Source organism: Pristis pectinata, chromosome 37 (assembly GCF_009764475.1).
Source record: "Pristis pectinata isolate sPriPec2 chromosome 37, sPriPec2.1.pri, whole genome shotgun sequence".
Classification (NCBI taxonomy): Eukaryota; Metazoa; Chordata; class Chondrichthyes; order Rhinopristiformes; family Pristidae; genus Pristis; species Pristis pectinata.
In genome coordinates, this window is record NC_067440.1 from 9,498,951 (window position 1) to 9,525,040 (window position 26,090).

Genomic DNA, 26,090 nt, shown 5'->3' on the forward strand with positions numbered 1-26,090 from the left:
GAAAAGGCCGAGTTCACTCAACCTGTTTTCGTAAGGTATGCTCCCCAATCCAGGCAACATCCTTGTAAATCTCCTCTGCACCCTTTCTATGGCCAATTGGACATTGTGTAGGCAGAAGGGATTAGTTAGGCGTTTAATTACTAGTTTAATTAGTTTGGCACAATATCATGGGCCAAAGGGCCTGTTCCTGTGCTGTACTGTTCTATGTTCTATAATAAAAGAGGTGCCCTGAACCAGATTAACTCAGCACAAAAGCAGTTCAGGTGCTTGTTGTCATGCTGCTTGTGTGTGGGATCTTCCTGTGCCAATTTTTCTACAGCACCAACATTGACAACACTTCAGAAGTGCTTTGGGATGAGCAAAAAGGGACATGGATTTAGGCTGAGGCAGGAGAGAGACTGAGATTGTTAACAAGCTGAAATGCATCACTGTGAGACAGTCTACAGGTCAGGGTTGGTGTGAGGGTGAGATTCCAGGAGCTGTGAATCACCAAGGCCCTTCTTTCCTCGCCTCCCACCCCCCCACTCCTCCACCCCCTGCCCCCTCAGTTGTCTTTGACTCTCTCGTTCTCGATCAGGGTGATTTTCTGGGACAGCTCCGCCTCGTTTGACGGGCTTTCGCTTGCCGGAGTCCCCTTCACACAGCTCTCCACCGCTGCCTTGAGCTACAGAGGAACCAAGCAGAGAACAGCAGCAGAAATTAGGAGCAGGAGTAGGCCATTCGTCCTCTTCACCATTCAACACGATCGAGGCTGACCATACAAATGTTAAAGAAATTTGGCTTGTCCCCTTTGACCCTCACCAATTTTTATCGATGCACCATAGAAAGTATCCTATCTGGATGCATCACGGCTTGGTATGAAAACTGCTCTGCCTAAGACCGCAAGAAACTGCAGGGAGTTGTGGACACAGCTCAGCACATCATGGAAACCAGCCTCCCCTCCATGGACTCTGTCTACACTTCTCACTGCCTCGGTAAAGCAGCCAACATAATCAAAGACCCCACCCACCCCAGACATTTTTTCTTCTCCCTCCCTCCCATCAGGCAGAAGATACAAAAGCCTGAAAGCACGTACCACCAGGCTCAAGGACAGCTTCTATCCTGCTGTTATAAGACTACTGAACGGTCCCCTAGTATGATAAGATGGACTCTTGACCGCACAATCTACCTCATGACCTTGTACCTTATTGTCTGCCTGCACTGCACTTTCTCTGTAACTGTAACACTTTATTCTGCATTCTGTTATTGTTTTCCTTTGTACTACTTCAATGCATTGTTGTAATTAAATGATCTGTATGGACAGTGTGCACAACAAGTTTTTCACTGTACTTCGGTACATGTGGCAATAATAAATCAAATTACCAATCTACCAACTTAAAGTCATATTGCATGGAATCAGGCCCTTCGGCCCACCGAGTCCATGCTAACCATCAATCACCCATTTATATAAATCCCAATTTATTCCCCCCACATTCCCATCCAGTTCCACCACCCTCCCCCCCCGGATTGTACCCCTCACCCACACTCTAAGGGCAATTTTCAGCGGCTAATTAGCCCACCAACCCGCACATCTTTGGGAAGCGGGAGGAAACTGGAGCACCCAGTTTATTGTGAGCCGACTCATGGCTCCATCTACATAATGGAAACAATGCCACGAATCGAGTGCTCCTTCCCTACATTAACAATCATTTCCAGCGTAACTCTTGCTCCAGATTCCAGCGTCTGCAGTTTTGTGTGTCCACATTTCTCTTTTTTTTTCAATCATATTTCATCATTTTTAACTTCATTACCCTGTTCCAGTTTTCTCTCCATACCCCTTGATCTCTTTAGGAATTAGAACCATATCTACCTCCTTCCTGAACATATTTAATGATTTGTTCTCTGTGGCAGAGAATCCCACAGGTTTATCACTCTTTGGGTGAAGAAATTTCTCCCAAATTGCTACCCAGGTTGGTGGGTCAATTGGTGCTGTAAATTGCCTCAAGTGTGTGGGTGAGGGGTAGTAACCAGGAGGGAGTTGCTGGGAAGGTGTGGAGAATAAAATATATGGTCAGTGTAAATGGGTGTCAGATGGCCAGCACGGACTCGGTGGGCCGGTGGGCCGAAGGGCCTGTTCCTGTGCTGTGTGACTCGACGCTCCCAGGGACACATGGCTGAGGTCAATGTCGATAACCAGCCAGCAGCTCAGCGATGGAGGACATTCAGCCCATCCGATAACTGCTAGCCCTCCTGCGGGAACCATGCACAGCCAAGCATTCTGGACAAGCAGAAGGGTCTGGGAGTGCACGCTGTAGAACGCTCGGAAGCTGAGTATGGCCCAGGCAAAGACCAACTGTGGATGGTTGCTGCGTAAATCCCCATCGCCCCCCCAACAGCCCCCCTGTGTACACAACATGCGGGAGGACAGAATCCATGTGGTGTTTTCATAATAAGATCAAGGAATGACTGTAATGTGTGAATCTATTGACTGTAAATATATCACATGGTGACTGTGTTTGCATGAGATGTGAAATGAGTACTTTTCTACGGAAACATTTTAAATGCAATGAATAATATTTGCAAAAAAAGGACCCTGCTGTACAAACAAGGGCGGTGGTGAAGAATATTGAGGTGAACAACACTGGGACACAGTATAGGTGGGGATGGATCTGTCACTGTATAACACCGGGGTACAGTACTGGTGGGGACGGGTCTGTCACTGTATAACACCGGGGGTACAGTACTGGTGGGGATGGGTCTGTCACTGTATAACACTGGGGTACAGTACTGGTGGGGACGGGTCTGTCACTGTATAACACTGGGTACAGTACTGGTGGGGATGGGTCTGTCACTGTATAACACTGGGGTACAGTACTGGTGGGGACGAGTCTGTCACTGTATTACACTGGGTACAGTACTGGTGGGGATGGGACTGTCACTGTATAACACCGGGGTACAGTACTGGTGGTAACAGGTCTGTCACTGTGTAACATTGGGGTACAGTATTGGAGGGGATGGGTTTGTCACTGTATAACACCAGGGTACAATACTGGTGGGGACAGATCTGTCACTGTATAACACTTAGGTACAGCACTGGTGGGGACGGGTCTGTTGCTGTACAGTATAACACTGGGATACAGTGCTGATGGGGTCGGATCTGTCACTGTATAACACTGGGGTACAGTACTGGTGGGGACGGGTCTGTCGCTGTATAACACAGGGGTACAGTACTGGTGGGGACGGGTCTGTCGCTGTATAACACTGGGGTACAGTACTGGTGGGGACGGGTCTGTCGCTGTATAACACTGGGGTACAGTACTGGTGGGGACGGGTCTGTCGCTGTATAACACTGGGGTACAGTACTGGTGGGGATGGGTCTGTCGCTGTATGACACTGGGGGTATAGTACTGTGGGGACGGGTCTGTCGCTGTATGACACTGGGGTACAGTGAATTTAATTGAAACATCCAACGTGTTATTGAATAGAGTGGAGGAACTGAATGCTTCTATTTCATACATTCATGTACGATTTCTTTCATCTACCTAATTCGATTTGAACCTCTGACAAAGTCACTGAGAAATTCCCCCGCTCCCCATCAATACCCAACTCATCCATGCCAATCAACTTATAACACAGGAGGAGGCCATTGAGCCAACTGGGTCCATGCCAGCTCCCCACAGAGCAATCCTATCAGTCCTGCCCCACTCCTTATTTCCCTGAACGCCTGTAACTTATTCTCCCATCTTTCCGTCAATACCTCTTTCAGAGCAACCACTCCAACCAGCCTCCCGGTGGATGTGACGTATGCAACCCTGAGCCCAAGAAGGTTGAAGAGGTCGTAGCACTGGAATTAAAGGAGGGGATTTATTTGCATTTAGTTTTTAAACAGCGCGTTATGCAGCAGTGTGAATTGTGGCTTGTCTTTTTTGTTTTTCCAATGTTCCCAGTTTCCATAAACCTTAGCTCGATCCTGTGTGTCCTAACCGAGTCCCTTCACCCTTTACCAAGTTCCACTTGGTCCCAGTTAAGCAACATCTCCATTTTAAAATCCTCATCCTTGTTTTCAAACCCCTCTGCGGCTTCGATTCCCTCCCGCCTCCTGATCTCTGTAATCTTCCCCCTGGGATCTACAACACTCCTAACACATCTTTGCCCTGCTCTAGATCCAGACTCTAGACATCCATGGATTTCATCGCTACACTTTTGGTGGCTGGACACTCCCAAAATGTCTCTTCCCACTTTTAAGATGCTCCTTAAATCTCACCTCTTTGACCAAGGAGGCACAGTGGTACAGGTCCCAGTGACCCAGGCTGGAGTGCTGTATGAGGGGAGCTAGCACGTCACTGTGTAGGTTTCCCCTTGGTGCTCCAGTTCCCTCCCACATCCCAAAGGAGTGTGGGTCGGCGGGATAACTGGCTGCTGTAAGTTGCCCGCAGTGTGCAGGAGGGTGTGGAACCTGGGGGGAGTCATTGGGAGTGTGAGGAGAATAAAAAAACATGGATGGGTGTAAATGGGTGGTTGATGGTCGTCATTGGAAACCCTGTGATTCTAGGATCACCATGATGTCACTGGATGATGGTGGAGCTTTGAGAAGCCAAATGGCTGACTCCTGCCTTATGCTTTCCCATTCGTTCTATCGGGCTTGGCAACTCAATCCCACAACACAGAAGCAGACCCTTTGGCCCATTGAGTTCAGCCCAACCATCAAGCACCCATTTACACCAATCGCTTTTTTTGTTTGATCCTTTCCCACATTCCCACTAACTCCCCCCAGATTCTACCCCTCATGTACACACAGGGGGGAAAATTTACAGTGGCCCATTAACCCACCGACCTCTACATCCCACATGGTCTTTGGGATGTAGGAGGAAACCGGAGCACCTGGGGGAAACCCACGCGGCCGCAGGGAGAAGATGCAAACTCCACACGCAGACCGCTGGATGTTGTGATCGAACCTGGGTCTCTGGCGCCGTGAGCTAGCAGTTCTACTAGATCCACTCTATATTCTAGATTCAATCCTGGTTACTGATTGGATGAGAGAAGGTCTTCTCCCTTTGTGGGGAAGGGTTTAGATCACTGGGTGAGCTAGAATAACATAGAACAATACGGCACAGGAACTGGCCCTTTGACTCACAATGTTGTGCTGAACTAATTAAACTAGTAATTAAATGCCTGACTAAACTACTCCCTTCTGCCCACTCAAGGTCCATATCCTTCCATTCTCTGCACATTCATGTGCCTGCCTAAAAGCCCCTTAAACGCCTCTATAGTATCTGCCTCCACCACCACCCCTGGCAGCACATTCCAGGCACCCACCACTCTCTGTGTAAAAAAACATGCCCCACACATCTCCTTTGAACGTACCCCCTCTCACAAGTGCATGCCTTCTAGTATTAGACATTTCGACCCTAGGAAAAAGATACCAGCTGTCTATTCTATCCATGCCCCTCATAATCTTATAAATTTCTATCAGGTCTCTCCTCAGCCTCTGTCGCTCCAGAGAACGCGACCTAAGTTTGTCGAACCTTTCCTTTTAGCACATGCCCACTAATCCAGGCAGCATCTTGGTGAACCTCCTCTGAACCCTCTCCAGAGCCTCTGCCTCCTTCCTGTAATGGGGTGACCAGAATTGAATGCAATACTCCAGATGCAGCCTAACCAAGAGTTTTGTAAAGCTGCAACATAACTTCCTGACTCTTGAACTCAGTACCTCAACTAATAAAGGCAAGCATGTCACATGCCTTCTTTACCGCCCTATCAACTTGTGCAGCCACTTTCAGGGAGGACATAATGATTTGAAAGCCCTGAGATTCCAGGCCAAAGCCTTTACCTCATAGAGTGTTTCTTTCTCTACAAGCCTAAAAGGAGCTGGGTCAATGACACACTCGTCCAGCTGGAGGGCTTCCTGAAACTGAAGGTACTCCCACTCCTCCACCTGCAACAGAACACAGAGAAACAGTGGTGGGGGCACTGGGGAAGGGAGGGCACAAGGATCTGGGGTTGAGTGGATGGGGATCGACCCAATGCAGAATACAGCACAGTCACAGGCAGTGTTTAAAATCCATCCATGCTGAGGAACAAGAGCTCGTGTTTCTAGCAGACCAGGGGTTCAACAGCGTAAAGCGGTTCCATCACATGTTAGATGCAGAGTATAGTTCCCTCTGCACTGTCCAACACACACTCCCAGGGCACAGGTTGGTATGGGTTAGACACAGAGTGAAGCTCCCTCTACACTGTCCCATCACATACTCCCATGGTCAGACACAGAGTGAAGCTCCCTCTACACTGTCCCATCACACACTCCCAGGGTCAGACACAGAGTGAAGCTCCCGCTACACTGTCCAACACACACTCCCAGGGCACAGGTTGGTATGGGTTAGACACAGAGTGAAGCTCCCTCTACACTGTCCCACCACACACTCCCAGGGCAGGGACAGCACGGGTTATTTTAGTCAAATTTTTTAGATCTGCGATCGCTTATAAGGCCAGCATTTATTGTCCATCTATAATTACCCTTTGAGAAGGTGGTGGTGAGCTGCCTTCTTGAAGCACTGCAGTCCTTCCAGTGAAAGAGCTCCCACGGCACTGTTGGGGAGGGAGCTCCAGGATTTAGACCCAGCGACAATGAAGGGTGATATATTTCCAACTCGGGATGGTGCGCGAATTGGAGGGGAACCTGCAGGCGGTGGCGTTACCTGCGCTTGCTGCCTTCATTCTTTTTGGTGGTAGAGATCATGGGTTTGGGAAGTGCTGTCAGAGTCACCCGGGCAAGTAACTGCAGTGAATTTTAGACGGTACACTCCGCGGCCACAGTGCGCCATTGGCAGGGGGAGGGAGTCGTTAGGGTGGTGGTTGGGGTGTTGATCAAGTGGGCTGCCTTGTCCTGGCTGGTGTTAAGCTTCTCAAGTATTTTTGGGGGTGCACTCATCCAGAGTATCCCATCACGCTCCTGACTTGTGCCTTGTAGACAGTGGGATAGTCCTGAGATGAGTCAGGAGCAGGATACCCAGCCTCTGATCTACTTGTTTATATATCAGGTCCAGTTGAGTTCCCAGTCAATGATAATCCCCCCCAGGATATTGATTGTCCCCAGGATATTGATGATAGGGAACCTGGAGATGGTAATGCCTTTGATTGTCAATGGTAGTGGTCAGACGAAACTCTCTCTCAAACAAAAAACAAACTAGTGGAGAAACCCAGAGGGTCAGGAAGCATCTGTGGAGGTAAAGGGATGGTTGAGACCCAGCCAACCGTCCTGTGACTCTGTCTGGCCAGGTAAGAATGGGAGATTTCCTTCCCTGAAGGACATGGTGAAGTGGAGAGATTTTATTGATAATCCGGTAGTTTACTGGACAATTACTGAGACTAGCTCTATAAATCATTTAATTATATCTTATGGTGGGATTCGAACTGATGCCTCTGTATCAATGGGCCAGAACTCAGGCCGTTAAACACTACACCACTGTACCCTTGATGATCATGGGATCTTGCTGGGCACAAAATTTGCCTAGGCAAGAGCAAAGTGCACTCTTGGTTGTGGCACAGCCCAGGACCTTTCGAAAGTGCGAGAGGGACCCCTGGGGGAAGCGCCATTACCTCACTCGTTGTCATCGTGTCGAAGACTTCCTCTCCATCCTGGAAGACAAGTCAAAGCCAAGAGTCTCTTACTGGGACGAGACAATGGGGCAAGCTTCCCATGCACATTGCTGGCTTCGGGCTCGTGGTTGGGGGGACAGATTGACCCAACCCAAAAGATGAATGTCCTCCCCTATGGCTAAACCACCCCTCCTTCCATTGGTCCATGGTGATCCCAACTCTAATCCTTGTATCAGGTTCTAAACCCAGTGCTCAGGCCAGGCCACGTTGGGTAGTGAAGATGTCCATCTGTGCCCATTGTCTCCAATCACCCCTTCTCCATCAATAACTCAATGAATGGTGCTCTTCCTCGGTATCCCCATCACTGTCATATTTCCATACCTCCTTACAAGATAGGAGGACATTTTGGCCCTTCGAGTCCATGCCAGCTTGCAGAGCCATTCTGATCCCCACTGAATTTCCCCATCACCTATTCTCCCCACCTTCCCAATAACTCCTCCCAGATTCTAGCCCTCACCTACACACTAGAGGGGGCAATCTACAGCAGCCAATTAGCCCACTGAACCTCATGTCGTTGGGACGTGGGAGGAAACCGGAGCACCTGGGGGAAACCCACGCGGTCACAGGGAGGATGTGTAAACCCCACACCCACAGACAGTGCCAGAGGTCAGGATTGAACCCGGGTCTCTAGAGCTGCGAGGCAGCGGTTATACCCATTGCGCCACTGAGCCATAAGATGAAAACCCCCTTCCCTGCAGGAGCCCAGATGTTTAGTTAGCATCTGCGTTGATTACCACAGTGTAGCAGTGAAACCGCTTCTTCCTGGTTATTTTGCTTGGCCAACATTCTGGGTCCACCTTGGTCTGTCAGGAAGGAAAAAATGAAACAATTGAAGTATGGACACATTGGTATTGGTTTATTATTGTTACATGTACCGAGGTACAGTGAAAAACTTGTCTTGCATAACGATCATACAGGTCAGTTCTTATAACAGCGGGATAGAAGCTGTCCTTGAGCCTGCTGGTACGTGCTTTCAGCCTCTTGTATCTTCTGCCCAATGGGAGGGGAGAGAAGAGAGAATGGCCGGGGTGGGAGGGGTCTTTAATTATATTAGCTACTTTACCGAAGCAGCGAGAAGTGTAGACAGAGTCCATGGAGGGGAGGCTGGTTTCCGTGATGTGCTGAGCTGTGTCCATAACTCTCTGCAGTTTCTTACGGTCTTGGGCAGAGCAGTTGCCATACCAAGCTGTGATACAGAGTGCTATCTATGGTGCATCGATAAAAATTGGTAAGGGTCAACGGGGACATGCCAAATTTCTTCCACCTCCTGAGGAAGGAGAGGCACTGGTGAGCTTTCTTGGCTGTGGCATCCACGTGGTTGGACTAGGACAGGCTATCAGTGATGTAATGGGTTGAATGGCCTCCTTCTATGCAGTAGATTTTATGATTCTATTAATGTTTCCTTGGCCCCACTCTTTTTAGCAATTGAGTCCATTCCAACTTTGTTTTTCTCCAACTGCTTGAAAGAGGTCCCCCTAACAGGCTGGTGCAGTGGCGGACCTTTATCATCAACCAGAGAGGACCTTTAACATCAACTTTATCATCCTCCCTGCTATGGGAGCGGGGAGGAAGTCAGAGGGGTGACTACTGATCCAAAACTCACCGCGGCTACAAGAGTGGGTCAGCGGCAAGCAACTCCCCTCCTGACTCAGCCCAAGCCTTCCTACCATCTACAAGGTACAAGTCAGGGGTGTTGTGGAACACTCTCCACTTGCCTGGATGAGTGAAGGTCCAGCAACAAGCTCAACACCACTCAGGCCAAAGCAGCCCGCTTGACTCGCAACCTACTTACCACATTCGTTACCTCCACAGTGGCTGCAGTGCGCACCAGATATAGAAAGCACCACAGTTACTTGCCCAGGCTACTCCGACAGCACCTCCCAAACCCACCAGGAAGGACAAGGGCAGCAGGGGAACACCACCAGCTGCAGGTTCCCCTCCATCCTGACTTGAAAATCTATCGCCAGTCCCTCATAGAGCTGTACAGCACGAAAACGGGCCCTTTAGCCCAGCTTGTCCATACTGAAGAGCCTGTCTGAGCTAGTTCCATTTGCCTGTGTTTGGCCCATGTCCCAATAAATCTTTGCTATCCATGTAACTGTCCAAATGCCTTTTAAATGTCATAATTGTACCCGCCTCTACCACTTCCTCTGGCAGCTCGTTCCATATACTCACTGCCCTCTGTGTGAAAAAGTTGGCCCCTCAGATCCCCTTTAAATCTTTCCCCTTTCATTTCAAATACATGCCCTCTAGTTTTGGACTTCCCTACCCCGTGGAAAAGACTTTGGCTATTCTCCTTATCTATGCCCCTCATGGTTTAATAAACTTCTATAATATCACCCTTTAGCCTCCTACGCTCCAGGAAAAATATCCTAGTCTATCCTGCCTCTCCTTATAATCCAAGCCCTCCAGTCCCAGTAACATGTTTTTTGCACCCTGTCCAGTCTAATGACGTCCTTCCTATAGCAGGGCAGCCAGAACTGTACACAGTACTCCAGCTGCGGCCTTACCAACATCTTGTACAGCCATTATATGACATCCCAATACCTGTACTCGATATTTTGACTGATGAAGGCCAGCATGCCAAATGCCTTCTTCACCACCCAGTCCACCTGGGTCAGCACTTTCAAGGAACTATGTACCTGCACCCTTAGATCTCTCTTTTTTGCCACACCCCCCGGGACCTTACCATTTACTGTATAAGTCCTGCCCTAGTGTGTCTCACCAAAATGCAACACCTCACATTTATCCGAATTAAACTCTATTCTCTGAATTCCATTGTCTAAATCCTAGGAACTCGTTCCTCAACAGCACTTTCACCAGAAGGACTGCCATCGGTAGTGTCTACATGAGGCGCTAGCTCAAGAAAGCAACATCTATCATCAAAGATCCACACCATCCATGCCATGTTCTCGCAGCTCCCATCGGGCAGGAGGTACAGAAGCCTGAAGTCCCACATCACTGGGTTCAAGAACAGCTACTTCCCTTCAACCACTGGGTTCTTGAACCAACCTGCACAACCCTAATCACTGTCTCAGTATAGCAACACTATGACCACTATGCACTACAATGGGCTTTTTTTTTGTTCTAAGTGTGTTCTTTTTATATAATGTTATGTTTAATTTATGTTTTTCTTGTGAATGTTGTGTCTCTGATGCTATGTGTCTGTGATGCTGCTGCAAGTAAGTAACCTGTCCCTACATGTACTTGTGCATATGACAGTAGAATCATAGAACAGTACAGCACAATACAGGCCCTTCGGCCCACAATGATGTGCCAACCTTTAAACCCCGCCTAAGACCATCTAACCCCTTCCTCCCACATATCCCTCTATTTTAAATTCCTCATATGTTTACTGTATCTAGTAAACTCTTGAATTTGACCAACGTATCAGCCTCCACCACTGCCCCAGGCAGCGCATTCCATGCCCCAACCACCCTCTGGGCAAAAAACCTCCCTCTGATATCTCCCTTGAACTTCCCACCCATTACTTTAAAGCCATGCCCTCTTGTATTGAGCACTGGTGCCCTGAGAAAGAGGCGCTGGCTGTCTACTCTATCTAATCCTCTTAATATTTTGTATACCTCTATCAATAAACTCGACTTTGACTGAGGTTTAAGGCAGTGGTGATCAGCACCTTCTCAAGGGGCATGTAGGGATGGGGAATAAGTATTGGCCTCACCAGGGATGCCCAGATCCCATGGGAAGATTGGAAAACGGCAGGGTGGCAGTTGTAAAGTACCTGAGATTTTCTCTCTTCATTTTCAAGGTAGATATTATCCTCCCCATTGGTTGGCTGGGTTTCCGAAATCTGGGCACCTGAAATGACAGGTGAATAGACTGTGTTATCACATCATCCTGTGTGCATTCTGCACAAAAAAAATCAGTTAAGGTCTGAAGTACGTAAGCACACTACACACATCAGAGACATGCATGCCATGCATGCACATCAATGCATGCTGAACACACATGCACATGCTACCCACATGCACAACATACACGTGTGCACGCACATGCATACCACACGCAAATGCACACATATCACACACACAAATGCACTCTAAACATGCACATACAGTATCCACTTACATACACACACATGCACACTACACACAAAGACACACATGCATACAGACTCCACAGATGCAAATTCAAACACAAATGTACACATGTTAACATATATAGACATAAATATGCATAATCATGCTTCATTTATATACAACATATGTACACATACACAAATATACACATGCATATGTAAACAGCAAAGCTGATACACTATGCAAACACATACCGATTTTTATGTACGTACACACACACACACGCACACACACACACGCACACACACGCACGCACACACACGCACGCACACACACGCGCGCACACACACGCGCACACACACACGCGCGCACACACACACACACACACACACACACACACACATAGACAAATAAATAAATTTCGACCCACACACATCAGTACGCAGAACCTAAAATATAAATGGATGCAAGATCTGCAACTGCGCACAAGTCTGCACACAGCCAAATGACTGCTTACGCCTGCCCACAGCTGTATGTATAGGTAAATATACATCCCATCGATACACACTAACATACTCACTGGCCTCACCGTCAGAAGTGTTTGATTTCAAACTGGGAACACTCTGAAATAAAAGATTAACAAAAATGTTAGCCAGTGTATCTCTTTAAGCAGGGCAACTTCCCATATGAAGACTGCAAACATATTTCAATATATATGTACCTGCAAGGCTACTGGTTTAAGGACCTGGATAAAATAAATTTGAGATTATACATGTGTATAAAATCATCGGGGCATAGATAGGGTGAATGCACACATCCTTTTCCCAAGGAGAGGGAATCAAAAACTAGAGAACACAGATTTAAGGTGAGAGGGGGAAGATTTAAAGGGGATTGAGGGGCAACTTCTTCATACAAAGGGCTTTGTGTATATGGAACGAGCTGCCAGGGGAAGTGGTTGAGGCAGGTACATTAACAACATTTAAAAGACACTTGGACAGGTACATGGATAGGAAAGGTTAGGAGGGATATGGGTCAAATGCGGGCAAATGGGACTAGCTTAGATGGGCATCTTGGTCAGCATGGACAAGTTGGGCTGAAGGGCCTGTTTCCGTGCCATATTACTTTATGACTCTATGACATTATTGCAGTTTAAATCTGCATTTTAACCCCAAACCCCTTCCAGTTTTCTACCCCACCTCGCCACAAAGGTTGACCCTTGCAGGGGTAACCTCTCATGTGAGTGATGGGTTAGCCTAGACAGTGGATGCCAGCCGGCTATTTGACCATAGAAGACATTGCACCTGAGCCCAATCTTGTGCTTGTTTCACTCCCCTTCTATTCAGGAATGGTGAGCACATTCCAGTCTGCTCAGGGACAGCAGACTTCAGTGAGGCAGTGGGCCCTCTCACTGGGTGATGGGATCACACTCCCACCACTCAGCTCCAGATGACCGTCCAAAGCCAATGCTCTAACCAGCTGGGTGCTACTAGGCTGGGAACGCAAATCCCAAGCATTATCTGCCCTTGCAATTTAATTCATCACCACCTCCTGAATTCAGGATATCCCAAAGAACTTGCCAGGCAATGACCTACTTCAGGATCCTTGTAGGAATTTGGAACAGCAAGATCCCACAACAATAACCCTGCACCTGTACACAAGGTGAGAGGGGGAAAGTTTAAAGGAAATGTGTGAGGGAAGTTTCTTTTAAAAAACAGTAGCGGTTAGCGTAACGCTATTACAGCGCCAGCGACCCAGGTTCAATTCCGATCACTGTCTGTAAGGAGTTTGTATGTTCTCCCCGTGTCTGCGTGGGTTTCCTCCAGGTGCTCCAGTTTCCTCCCACATTCCAAAAACGTACGGGTTGGGAAGTTGTGGGCATGCTATGTTGGCGCCGGAAGCGTGGCGACACTTGCGGGTTGCTCCCAGAACACTCTACGCAAAAAGATGTATTTCACTGTGTGTTTCGATGTACACGTGACTAATAAAGATGTCTTGAGAGTGGTAGGTGCCTGGAAAGTGCTGCCAGGGGAAGTGGTGGAAGAAGTCAAGGTCAAAGTCGAGTTTATTGTCATATGCACATGTACAACGAAAAGGTCATTGCACCTGTGCACACATGTACTTGATAATACGACTTTGACTTTGAAAGGCTAACAAGCAGATGCAAAGGACAGTTAGGAATGTTTGCTGGCCTTTATTGGAAGAGGATTTGGGTACAGGAGTAAGGATGTCTTACTGCGATTACAGTAAAACTCTGATAATCTGCTATTCGAGCATTTGGAAATCCTGATGGTTTGGCAGCGAGCCCACTAGGTGATATTTACTGGGCTCCCTTTCCCATCACTTGGACCTTGCTTCCTGCACTTCCTTCTAATTTACCAGGTTCACTGGACAACTTATCATGTTGTGTAACTTTTAAAAAAGTGAATTAAAAGAGTGTTGAGGTATGAATAGAAATAACATCCAATAGTCCAGAACTAATCCAGCGTCCCTAAAATCTCGGGTGTGCCAGATTATTGAGAGTTTTACTGTACATTGAGCCTTGTTGAAACCTCGCCTGGGGATAAGATCAGATTTCTTTATTAGTCACATGTACATCGAAACACACAGTGAAATGCACCTTCTGCATAGAGTGTTCTGGGGGCAGCCCGCAAGTGTCGCCACACTTCCAGCGCCAACATAGCTTGCCCACAACTTCCTAACCTTTAGGTCTTTGGAATGTGGGAGGAAACCGGAGCACCCGGAGGAAACCCATGCAGACACAGGGAGAACGTACAAACTCCTTACAGACACTGGCCGGAATTGAACCTGGGTTGCTGGAGCTGTAAAGCGTTATGCTAACCATGACACTACTGTGCCTGCATACCACACTGGGTCTCCTTAACCAAAAAGAATATTGCTAAAGTGAGAGTGCAGTGAAGATTCACCAGACTGGTTCCTGAGATGGGTCTGTCATAGGAGGAGAGATTGAGTGGGCTACTCCTCGATTCCCTGGAGTTTGGAAGAATAACAGGTCATCTCTTTAAAATTGTTAGAGGGGTCAATGGGGTAGAACTGGCTGGGAGTTCGAGAACCGAGCATCACAGTCTCAGAATAAGGAGCAGGCCATTTATATCTGAGGTGAGGAGAAATTTCTTCACCCGGAGGTGGTGAATCCTTGGAATTCTCCATCCCAGAAGATCAATCATTGATTTCATTCAAAATAGAGATAGTTGTATTTCTGGATATTTAAGGAATCAAAGGTTGTGGGATAGGAAAGGAAGATGAGGAAGAAGAGAAGATCAGTCATAATCTTATTGAATGATGAAGAAGACTCGAGGGGCCAAAAGGTCTCCACATCTGACATCCCAGATCTTCTGTTGGTGGACGGTTTTTGTCTAGGTTCAGGAATGCTATTGAGTTCAGGATATTGGGAAGAACTCCTCTTCAAAATAGTACTGTGACATCAAGGTCAAAGTCGAGTTTATTATCATCTGCACAAGTCCATGTGTGCACAGGTGCAATGAAAAACTTACTTGCAGCAGCATCACAGGCACAGAGCATCAGATAAGCAGCATTCACAAGAAAAACATCAATTAAACATAAATTATCTACAATTTTTACAAGAGAGAACAAAAAAAGTCCATTTTAGTGCCGTGTGATCAAAGTGGTCACAGTGTTGCTATACTGAGGTGGTAATTAGGGTTGTGCCGGTTGGTTCAACAAGCAAATGGTTGAAGGGAAGTAGCTGTTCCTGAACCTGGTGGTGTGGAACTTCAGGCTTTTGTACCTCTTGCCCGATGGGAGCTGTGAGAAGATGGCATGGCCCGGATGGTGGGGATCTTTGATGATGGATGTTGCCTTCTTGAGGCAGCACCTCCTGTAAATACTCCCGATGGTGGGGAGGGATGTGCCCGTGATGTATTGGGCTGAGTCCGCTACTCTCTGCAGCTTCTTACGTTCCTGTGCATTCGAATTGCCGCACCAGACCATGATGTAGCCAGTCAGGACACTTTTAACAGTACATCTGTAGTTAGAGAGTTTGGTGACATGCCGAACATCCCTAACTTTCTCCCTGCAGCTCTGGCTAACATTTTAATGTCCTCTTTCATAGGATGTGCCAACTTAGATCTTGGGCTTGAGTCTCTAAAGCAGGACTTGAACACACCACCTTCTAGCTCAGATGCAAGGGTGTCACCCATTGAGTGCAAGTGTGAGTGAGTGGGTTACGGACTCTGGGGTCTCTCACCATATGGATGGGGTGTAGACTTTCAGGGGCAAGGTCATTCCCAAACTCATTGGAGTTGGGCAGTGTTGTTCCTCCACAGCCTCACCCTCTCCCAGCTCCCTGCCCCCTCTCCTCACCTCATGCTCCACAGATGTCTCCTTGGTCTGCTGCTGCTGCTGCTGCTGGCGGTACCGCAGTCTCCTCTCCGGGCTCAGCTGCTTGGCAAGGAGTTTGGCCAGATTTTTACGCTTAATGGACCCCAGGAGAACCTTGGATTCTGCGAAACCAAAGGGAGCAGGTCCTTTACTACAAACCTCCCACCATCCCAATTCCTCACCCTCCCAGTGAGTTTTGTTAAGAGATTTATTAAGAAAGGATGAATATTGCTTTTGCCCAATGCAAATTCTTTCTCATATTCTCTCCTCCTCTACCTTTCCTAACTTTCCTCTCCCGTTCCCTCCCTTCCCTCCTTCCTCCTCCTTCACTCCCACATCTCCTCTCCTGCTCCCTCTCTTAATTTTAAAGACCTCCCTCGGATCACCCCTGGCCTCCGTCGAAGAGAAAACGTCTCTAAATCTGTCCATCCTTCCTCAGTGCTGAAACCTTGCAGCACCCAATAAACCATGCTCCTTCCTCCAGCTGTTCTGTGGGCCCACCCACCCAACCCCGTCCGAGCAACCGGCAGGTAGTGGGTCACAGCGAGCTGGGAACAGGAGGAGGCCATTCAGCCCCACGACTCAGTTAAGGCCAGTACAGGCCATCCCTGGGTAACGAACGGGTACAGACGTCCGTAAGTTGATTTTGTCCGTAAGTCAAGAAAATACACAAAAATCACGATATGGTAACTGTACCTCCACAGTACTGTAAAGAATGGCATCAAAAGCACACTGATAAGAAAGAACAATTATTAAAAGTGAAGAAAGAGATAAAACTCTTGTAGGGAGCAATGTATGTACTTAGAACATAGAACAGTACAGCACAGTAGGGGCCCTTTGTCCCACAATGTTGTGCCGACCTATATTAACCTACCCCACGATCAATCTAACCCTTCCCTCCTACACAGCCCATAAGCTTCCATTTTTCTTACATCCATGTGCCTGTCTAAGAGTCTCTTAAATGTCCCTGTTGTATCAGCCTCTAACACCACCCAAGCACCCACCACTCTCTGTGTGAAGGAGCGTCGACTTATGTCAGACATATGAATTTAATGATATTAGGGAGTTCGATCGTATGTAGGGATGTCCTTAAGTCGGGCGTTCTTGACCCAAGGACAGAGTGCACTGACCTCCAGCACCATCCTTGACACCGGAACCATTTTGTGTTGTGTACTTCTGTGATCTCTTGGGCTGGGATGTCTCAAACAAGGGGGTCACAGTCACAAAATAAGGGGTTGACCATTCAGGACAAGGGATGAGGAGAAGTTTCCCTGCCCAGAAAGTGGTGAATCTTTGGAGTTCCATACCTCAGAAAGTCCTAGATTGAGTTCATTCAAAACAGGGGTAGATTGATAAGGGTTAATCGAGGGATATGGAGATAAGGAAGGAAAATCGCACTGAGGTAGAAGAACGGATGCGGCAGCTTTGAGGGGCTGGATGGCCTACTCCATCTCCTTGCTTTATCGAGTCCCAAATATTCACGGACTTGGCCAAGATTTTGTTTCATTGCTGGGGGTGTGGGCTTCATTGCTACTCCCACTAGTTAATGCCCCCTCATTGAATCCCCCTGAGCCAAGTGGCTTGTGGGACCCCTTCAGGGGGCAGTTGAGTATCTGGAGTCAGATGCTGGCTGGGGAAGTAGGGCTGATTCCCTCCTCTGACAGAAGGCTCAGGTGGACTTGTCAGGCCATTGCTGATTTACTGAGTTCCGTGATAAAATGTCAGCACAACATTGTGGATCGAAGCACTGTGCTGTAGTGTTTTATGTTATGTTAACTCCAATTCCTCACCTGGGTGGGATTTGAACTCATATTCGAAGGTACAAGAGCAAGAGTCCTACAGAACAGAAACAGGCCCATTGGCCTGCCATCAAACACCCATGCACACTGATCCCAACATTCCTATCAACTCCCCCCAGATTCTACCCCTCACCCACACACTAAGGGGGCAATTTACAGCGGATGGTTAACCCACTGACCCGCATGTCGTTGGGATGTGGGAGGAAACTGGAGCACCCAGGGGAACCCCACGCGGTCACAGGGAGGAGGTGCAAACTCCACACACACACACACACACACACACACACACACACACACACACACACACACACACACACACACACACACACGCACGCACCACCCCCCCCCCCCTCCATAGCGCCAGAGGTCAGGATCAAAGCCGGGTTGCTGGAGCTGAGAGGCAGCAGCTCTACCCACTGTGCCACCTCTCGACACCAGCCCAGAGATTTGCCCTCTATGCTACCTGACTAATCCCAGCCAGGACCAGATTAACATGAGACCATACGGCCACAACAGCAGGAAGGAGAGAAGACTGCGCCTTGGGTACCTGTAGAGTCAACCAGTGGGAACTGCTTCAGCTCGGTGTTTTTCAGCAGGGATCGGACATCCTTGTATTTCTGGTCCTTCGCCACATATTTTAGGTCCGTCACCATGAAGTCCTCTGCGTAGATGTCGTGGGCGCTGTAACAAACACCCTCACCGTCAATGCTCAATGGCAGAGGGCTCCCCCTGTCCTCTGACCTTCCATTCCCTCTGCTCCTCTCTCCGGAAGGCGTCATACTTGGGACACCTTGGATCACGGGGCTGAGAGCAGAGAACGCTGGGGCTGTACAGTAGTCAGGCAGCATCCATGGAGGGAGAAACAGTTCAGGGGTCACTGACCTGAAATGTTAACCGTTTCTCTCCCCACAGACGCTGCCTGACCTGCTGAGTGTTTCCAGTGTTCTCTGTTTTTATTTCAGATTTGCAGAACCTTTGTGTTCTTTTTGTTGCTTTTTGCATTAGTGAGCAGTGCTCAAGTGTGAGCCCCAGTAGAGCAGAGTCACTTGGTTATTTGACTGCAAGAGGCAGCGGAGTTAGCTCGATCTTATGTTTACTGAACACTTGCAGAGAAATGCACAACCACACATGCAGAATCTCATGTATACACGAATGAACACACACCACACAGAAGGTACCCACACCACATGCGCACACATGCACACCATACACACAAATAAACACAACTAGACCACACACACAAACACAACTAGACTACACACACACACAACTTGATCAGACACACACACACACACAACTAGATCAGACATACACACACAAAACTAGATCACACACAAAACTAGATCACACGCATTACTAGATCACACATGCACTACTAGATCACTCATGCACAAACACGACTAGACTACACACACTAGACCATAAACATACACAACTAGATCACACATATACACAACTAGGTAACACGCACACAACTAGATTACACACTCACACACATAGACGCACGCACTCACACAACTTGGTAACACACACACAAGATCTCACACACACACACACACACACACGACCATGCACACACATGTATGCACACAAACCCATACCACACTCACACACGGAGTGGAGAGTCACCCATGAAAGCAAAAATACTTCCATTCAGGTCAACCTTCCGTGACCTTGGATATCTCCCGAAGTGTCACAGGCAATGAGCCACTTCTATGAGGAGCAGACACTATTGTAACGTAGGAAACACGGCAGCCAATGGATGATCCCACCAACAGAAAATGCCCAATGGCTGCCGGTGTTGATTGGGGAGGGGGGATAAATATTTTCCGAGGTCACAGTGAGATAGTGTTGATTGGATCCGAGCAGCAACAGGGGTAACACCTCAGTGGAAGTAAGCACCTCTGTAGTGTGGTACTCCCTCAGCGATGCCCAGGAGTTCCAGACGAGGAGTTGGGGTTTATGTATCCGACCCCCTGACCAGGGGTGAGAGGGTCACCCACGAACACAGGGCAGGGGCATCTGGCACTTTCTCCTCCCCTGCACGATTCTTCTGTCGCCAGCCCCAGACCGTTCCCTCCGTGCCTTACCCACTCTTGCCCACAGTCAGTTTGGGCAGGTAAGGGAGCTTCTTCACGATGACGATCCCGTCAAAGAAGGAAGGCTGTGACCGCTGGCTGATGGCATTGGCCACCAGAACGGCGATGAGCACTGGCAGGATGTGAGACATCTGGCCCGTCAACTCGAAGACCAGCACGGCAGTGGAGATGGTGTGGGTGACAGCTCCAGAATAGGCAGCAGCCCCTGTGGAGGGGGGAGAGGGAGGGAAGGCGAGAGAGAGAGAGAGAGAGAGAGAGAGAGAGAGAGAGGAGCAGGAGAGAGGGAGAGGAGAAGGAGAGAGAGGGAGGGAACAGGAGAAAGAGAAGGAGCAAGAGAGAGAGAGGAAACAGGAGAGAGAGAGGAGCAGAAGAGAGAGAGAGAGAGGGAACGAGAGAGAGAGAGAGGGTGCCAGAAGAGTGAATAGGAGAAAGAGAGAGAGGGAACAGGAGAGAGAGTGAGTAGGAGAAAGAGAGAGGGAACAGGAGAGAGAGAGACAGAGACAGAAGGAGCAGGAGAGGGAGCAGGTAGAGGGGATGGTGAGTGAAAGAGAAAGAAGGAGGGAAGGTAAGGGGGAGAGAGGGAAGGGAAGAGGAGAAAGGGAGAGCAGGAGGGAGAGAAAGGGGAGGGGTAGTGAGGACGGAGATACAGAGGTGAGGTGAAGAGAGGGAGGGAAGAATTGGGGTAGAGAGAGACAGTGGATGAGGGAGGTGTGGGAAGAGTTGGGGAGGCGAGCGAGGGAGGGGAAGATGGAGGTAATGGGAGAGGAAGGGACAGAGAGGAGAGGGGAAACAGGAAAAAAAGGGGAGAGAGAACGAGAGAGAGAGAGGAGGTGGGGAGAGGGAGTGGGGCAGGGGAAGAGGAGGAGGGGTTAGAGAGGGAGTAAATGGAGAGGGAGAGAGGGGGGAAAAGAAGAGAGGCAGAGGGAGGTTAGTTCAACACTGGGCAGCATCGCACCTGAACTCTGAGATCCCCCTCACCCCCCAACCTCGCCCATCTCCCCACCGTGGCCCATTCCTTATTGAAAGCAGCGATGGATTCTCTTCCGTAATAGGAATTGACACAACTCTCTCTTTGATTCCTCCTTCCTGCACCACGGCAGTCCGTGTAGGGAAGATCCGCAGCATTCACCATCCTGCAGTCCTGACCACAGAGTCTTGGGCCGGGGTCACTGATGTGAACTTTAACCCCCACCCCCTCCAAATCCTCTTCGTCGAAAGTAACTCAACTGTAACACAAGCAGACCGCTCACCCGCCAATGCGTATCCCGAAGGAGTAATCTTGATATGAATTCCTTCCGATATGATTCCTTCCGGAAAGATCTTTGCCATTATTTCCCCGTATAGCCGCCCAAGGCCAGCACCTGTGTAAAGGTAGAGAGTTATATGAGGTTTGCTGTTTTAATGAGCTTATAGGCAGCCGCCAATCCTGGTACATGCTCAGCAGAGAGGCAATCTCCTCAGGAAATTGGTGTCTGGTCTCCCTTCTCAACATGGACTACAAGATCTGTACACCTCTCTGGGCTCTGTACTGACCCACCCGATCTATCCCGACTAGTCCTACGTGGTCCTAGGCTGGTCCATTCAGGATGACATCCATTTGGTTCGGGATCTGGATCACGTTTCCCCCAGTGAGCTGGCATGTTGGTCAACTTTCTCTCCCTCGACCAGGAGGAGGTGTTTGACAGCATGGATCTTTTTTTCTGGGGGACTCTGTACACATTCGTGGCTTGGACCCCGTGTCTCCTTAGGAAGAGGTTGATGGGCCTGGCTCTGCGCATGTTTGGCGTGGAGGTCGCCCTCCTGGCTAACGCCGACGACGTGCTCCTCACGGTAACAGATCCCATCGACCGGCAGAGGAGGCGCAAGCGCCGGCAGGTCTTTCTGACTGTATCCTCTGCATGGATTGACGGAGTGAAACGTTCCAGACTCTTGATGGGTCGGTTGCGGGTGGGCTTCCCCGCCGGAGTGGGATGAGACCGTTTGCGTGGAGCACCGCACACCCCCTCTATCTGGGGGTCTACCCAATCCCCACTGAGGAAGCCCGGCCGGCAATCCAACAGGGGTTGGAGGTGAAAGTCACCACCTGGCTAAGGGCGCTGGACAGGACCGCTCCGAGTCCTTCCCTCCAGGGACCACTCTGAGTCCATCCCTCCAGGGACCGCCCTGAGTCCTTCCTCCCAGGGAGCGCTCCAAGTCCTTCCCTCCAGGGACCAAGAGTTAGTCATGAACCAACTGATCACCTCTGTGCAGTGGCACTGTTGGTCACTTTAGTGCTGCTCCCTGCCTTTGCCACCAAGTTCCAGAAGAAGCTGATGGGTTTCTCCTGGGACGAGAGAACACACTGGAAGACACAAGGGGGGTGGGTCAGTTGGGGAGGGGGGAACCTCCTCATCAGTACGCTCCTGGGGCTGGCCAATGTGGCCATTCACAGGTCCAAGTAGTGAGCTGTCCAGGGTTCCACCCCAGCAGACTGGCTGCCCCTCTCCTGAGAATATGACTGTCCCTGGGTGTCCCTGGAGAGGAAGCATGGTGTCCACTGCTTCTCTGAAGGCCTTCTGGGACCAGTGGGGGCCACAGGGGAGGGAGTGTGTCCTGGACAAGGAGGAAAACATTTTAATTTAAGTTTAGTGGCTGTTTGAAATATAGTTATTTTGAAGCAAAAACAAACAAAAACGCAAAATATGGAGGCCTAGTATAAACGTTAAAAAAAATTTAAAAATGGGCTAGAGACTAAATGAGAATAAAGAGAAAAAAGTGGGGTCAGACACAGTGAAGCTCCCTCTACACCGTCCCATCACACACTCCCGGGTCAGACACAGAGTGAAGCTCCCTCTACACTGTCTCATCGCACACTCCCGGGTCAGACACAGAGTGAAGCTCCCTCCACACCGTCCCATCACACACTCCCAGGGTCAGACACAGAGTGAAGCTCCCCCTACACTGTCCCATCACACACTCCCAGGGTCAGACACAGAGTGAAGCTCCCTCTCCACTGTCCCATCGCACACTCCCAGGGTCAGACACAGTGAAGCTCCCTCTACTCTGTCCCATCACACACTCCCAGGGTCAGACACAGAGTGAAGCTCCCTCTACACTGTCCCATCACACACTCCCAGGGTCAGACACAGAGTGAAGCTCCCTCTACACTGTCCCATCACTCACACCATGGGCAGGGGCAGAATAGGTTAGACACAGGGTAAAGCTCCCTCTACTCTGTCCTGTCACACACTCCCAGGACAGGAACAGCACGAGTTAGAATCACAGAACCATGGAGCAATAGAGCACGGATACAGGCCTTTCAGCCCAATGAGTCCATGCTGACCGTGGAGCCCACCCAGCTCATCCCATATCCCGCTGTCCCCCCCCCTCCATGATACTGTTGTACTTGCCTCAACCACTTCCTCTGGCAGCTCGTTCCATATACTCTCTACATGAAAAAATTGTCCCTTTTAAATCTTTCCCTTCTCACCCTGAACCTATGCCCCCTAGTTTTGGACACCCCTACCCTGGGGTAAAGGTGGCTACCCTCCACCTTATCTATGCCCCTCATGATTTTATAAACCTCTATAAGATCACCCCTCATTCTTCAACTCTCCAAGGAAAAAAGACCTAACCTAGCTAACCTCTCCCTGTGACTCAGGCCCTCTAGTCCTGGCAACATCCTCGTAAATACTTTCTGCACTCTTTCCAGTTTAACCACGTCTTTCCTATAACAGGGTGACCAACACTGTACACAGTACTCCAAGTGCAGCCTCACCAATGACTTGTACAACTGCAACATAACTTCCCAACTCCTATACTCAGTGCTCTGACTGAAGGCCAGCGTGCTAAAGGCCTTTATCACTACCCTGTCTACCTGTAATACCACTTTAAACAAATTATACACTTGTTCTCTGAGGTCCCTCTGTTCCATTACATTCCCTAGTGCCCTACCATTCATAGTATAAGTTCTATGCTGGTTTGACTTTCCAAAATGCTGGTTAGACGTGGAGTAAAGCTCCCTCTACACTGTCCCGTCGCACACTCCCAGGGCTGGGACAGCCACTGGGGACCTGGGGTAGAGGCTGTTGCACAGGGCTATAATAAGTTTATTAGTTTGTACACGGATCTCCCAGCTGACTGTCACTTCTGTGGGCTAGAAGAGACCGTATACCATATGTACATGGAGTGTGCGAGGTTACAGCCCCTTTTTGCATATCTGCAGGGGCTGCTCCTCACCTTCTGGTTGCACTTTAGCCCTACCCTGCTTATCTGTGGTCATCCAGTAAGGAGAGGGGCAAGGAGGGCTGAGGATATCTTGGTGAACTTGCTCCTGGGGCTAGCTAATATAGCTATTTGTGGGTCCCGGAAGTGGGTAGCGGAGGGTGCCGCCTGGGCAGACTGCCTCGAGAGTTCCGGGGTTATGTCCGTGCCTGGGTAGCTGTGGAGAGGGAATATGCGGTGTCCGCGGGTACCATGGAGGTGTTCCGGTACCGTTGGGCACCGCAGGGGATAAGCACCATCCTTGGTAGGGATGGGGAATTTAGTGTGTGTTAGTGACTATGTTAGTCATTGTTATTGTCTCTGTGCTTGTTGTAGTTTTGTAGAATGTAGTTTGTAATAAAGGTAATTAAAAAAAGGGCAGGGACAGCTCAGGTTAGACACAGAGTAAAGCTCCCTCTACATTGTCCCGTCACACACTCCCAAGCTAGGGACAGCTCAGGTTAGACACAGAGTAAAGCTCCCTCTACACTGTCCCGTCACAAACTCCCAAGCTAGGGACAGCTCAGGTTAGACACAGTAAAGCTCCCTCTACACTGTCCCGTCACAAACTCCCAAGCTAGGGACAGCTCAGGTTAGACACAGTAAAGCTCCCTCTACACTGTCCCGTCACAAACTCCCAAGCTAGGGACAGCTCAGGTTAGACACCGTAAAGCTCCCTCTACACTGTCCCGTCACAAACTCCCAAGCTAGGGACAGCTCAGGTTAGACACAGTAAAGCTCCCTCTACACTGTCCCGTCACAAACTCCCAAGCTAGGGACAGCTCAGGTTAGACACAGTAAAGCTCCCTCTACACTGTCCCGTCACAAACTCCCAAGCTAGGGACAGCTCAGGTTAGACACAGTAAAGCTCCCTCTACACTGTCCAGTCAGAGCAAAAAGAACAAGAGTTTGCTTCAATCCTACAAATTCTACAATTGCAGCTAAAGACAATTTGCAAGTTCGGTCTATTGTTAATTGGTTATTCCTGATCACTCAGATCAGTGTTAACTGCTGGGTCTGGACTACATCCAAATGTTTACAGTTCGTGCTGGGGGATGGATCCCACCAGCAAGGCAGACTGCGCAGTGAGGCACAAGCTCTCCGTACTGCGACGCATTGCCTCGGCAGAACTCACCGTAAACAAACACTGGCAGGAAATAACCAGCGGGAACCACCATCGTCGTGGCCAACAACAGCATGAAGAACTAGGGCAAGAAAAGAGAGACATCAAGGGCAGCTTGTATCGAATTCCCCATCAGCTGTGCCACCTCTGTTGATCTGCTGTCTTGGGATGGTGGGGGAGAAGCCATGACATTGGACTGGAAGCTCTGAGCGGGAGACACAAGTTCAAATCCCAACACCGCAGCTAAGGAATTTATATTCAGTTGATTAATTAATTCTGGATTGTCGGCTCTTGGACTGTACTCACTGGAGTACAGAAGAATGATAGGGGACCTCATAGAAACATTTCGAATGTTGAAAGGACTGGACAGAGTAGATGTGGCTAAGTTGTTCCCCATGGTGGGTGAGTCCAGGACAAGAGGGCACAGTCTTAGAATTAGAGGGTACCCATTTAGAACAGAAATGAGGAGAAATTTCTTTAGCCAGTGGGTCGTGGATTTATGGAATTCGTTGCCACTTACAGCTGTGGAGGCCCGATCTCCTGTTTAAGGAGGAGATTGATAGGTATCTCATTTTTCAAGTTATCAAGGGATATGGGGAAAAGGCCAGGAATTGGGGCTAGATGGGAGAATAGTTTAGCCAATGGTGAGGTAGCGGAGCAGACTCGATGGGCCAAATGGCCTACTTTGCTCCTGTCTTGTGATCTTGTGAATCAAAAGCTTAGTCTCAGTGAAGGGAACTGGTGAACAAAGGGCCGTTATAAATCCCACCCATTTTACCAATCTCTTTGAGGA

The 26,090-nt window shown here is 49.1% G+C and overlaps 1 protein-coding gene across 1 annotated transcript in view; it reads right to left on the bottom strand.

Annotated features, from left to right (window-relative positions):
- Positions 1–544: 544 nt before the first annotated feature.
- The window catches only part of LOC127586512 (chloride channel protein 1-like), a 59,803-nt gene continuing 34,257 nt past the window's right edge, over positions 545–26,090 (bottom strand). The window contains exons 10-21 of the mRNA XM_052044525.1: positions 25,310–25,379; positions 21,183–21,293; positions 19,924–20,137; positions 18,381–18,514; positions 16,017–16,156; positions 12,256–12,298; positions 11,378–11,454; positions 8,370–8,438; positions 7,576–7,614; positions 5,810–5,914; positions 3,737–3,823; positions 545–664 (exon numbers count right to left, since the gene is read on the bottom strand). Of these exons, the coding sequence (XP_051900485.1) occupies positions 545–664; positions 3,737–3,823; positions 5,810–5,914; positions 7,576–7,614; positions 8,370–8,438; positions 11,378–11,454; positions 12,256–12,298; positions 16,017–16,156; positions 18,381–18,514; positions 19,924–20,137; positions 21,183–21,293; positions 25,310–25,379 (1,209 nt within the window). The remainder of the gene's footprint in view (positions 665–3,736; positions 3,824–5,809; positions 5,915–7,575; positions 7,615–8,369; positions 8,439–11,377; positions 11,455–12,255; positions 12,299–16,016; positions 16,157–18,380; positions 18,515–19,923; positions 20,138–21,182; positions 21,294–25,309; positions 25,380–26,090) is intronic.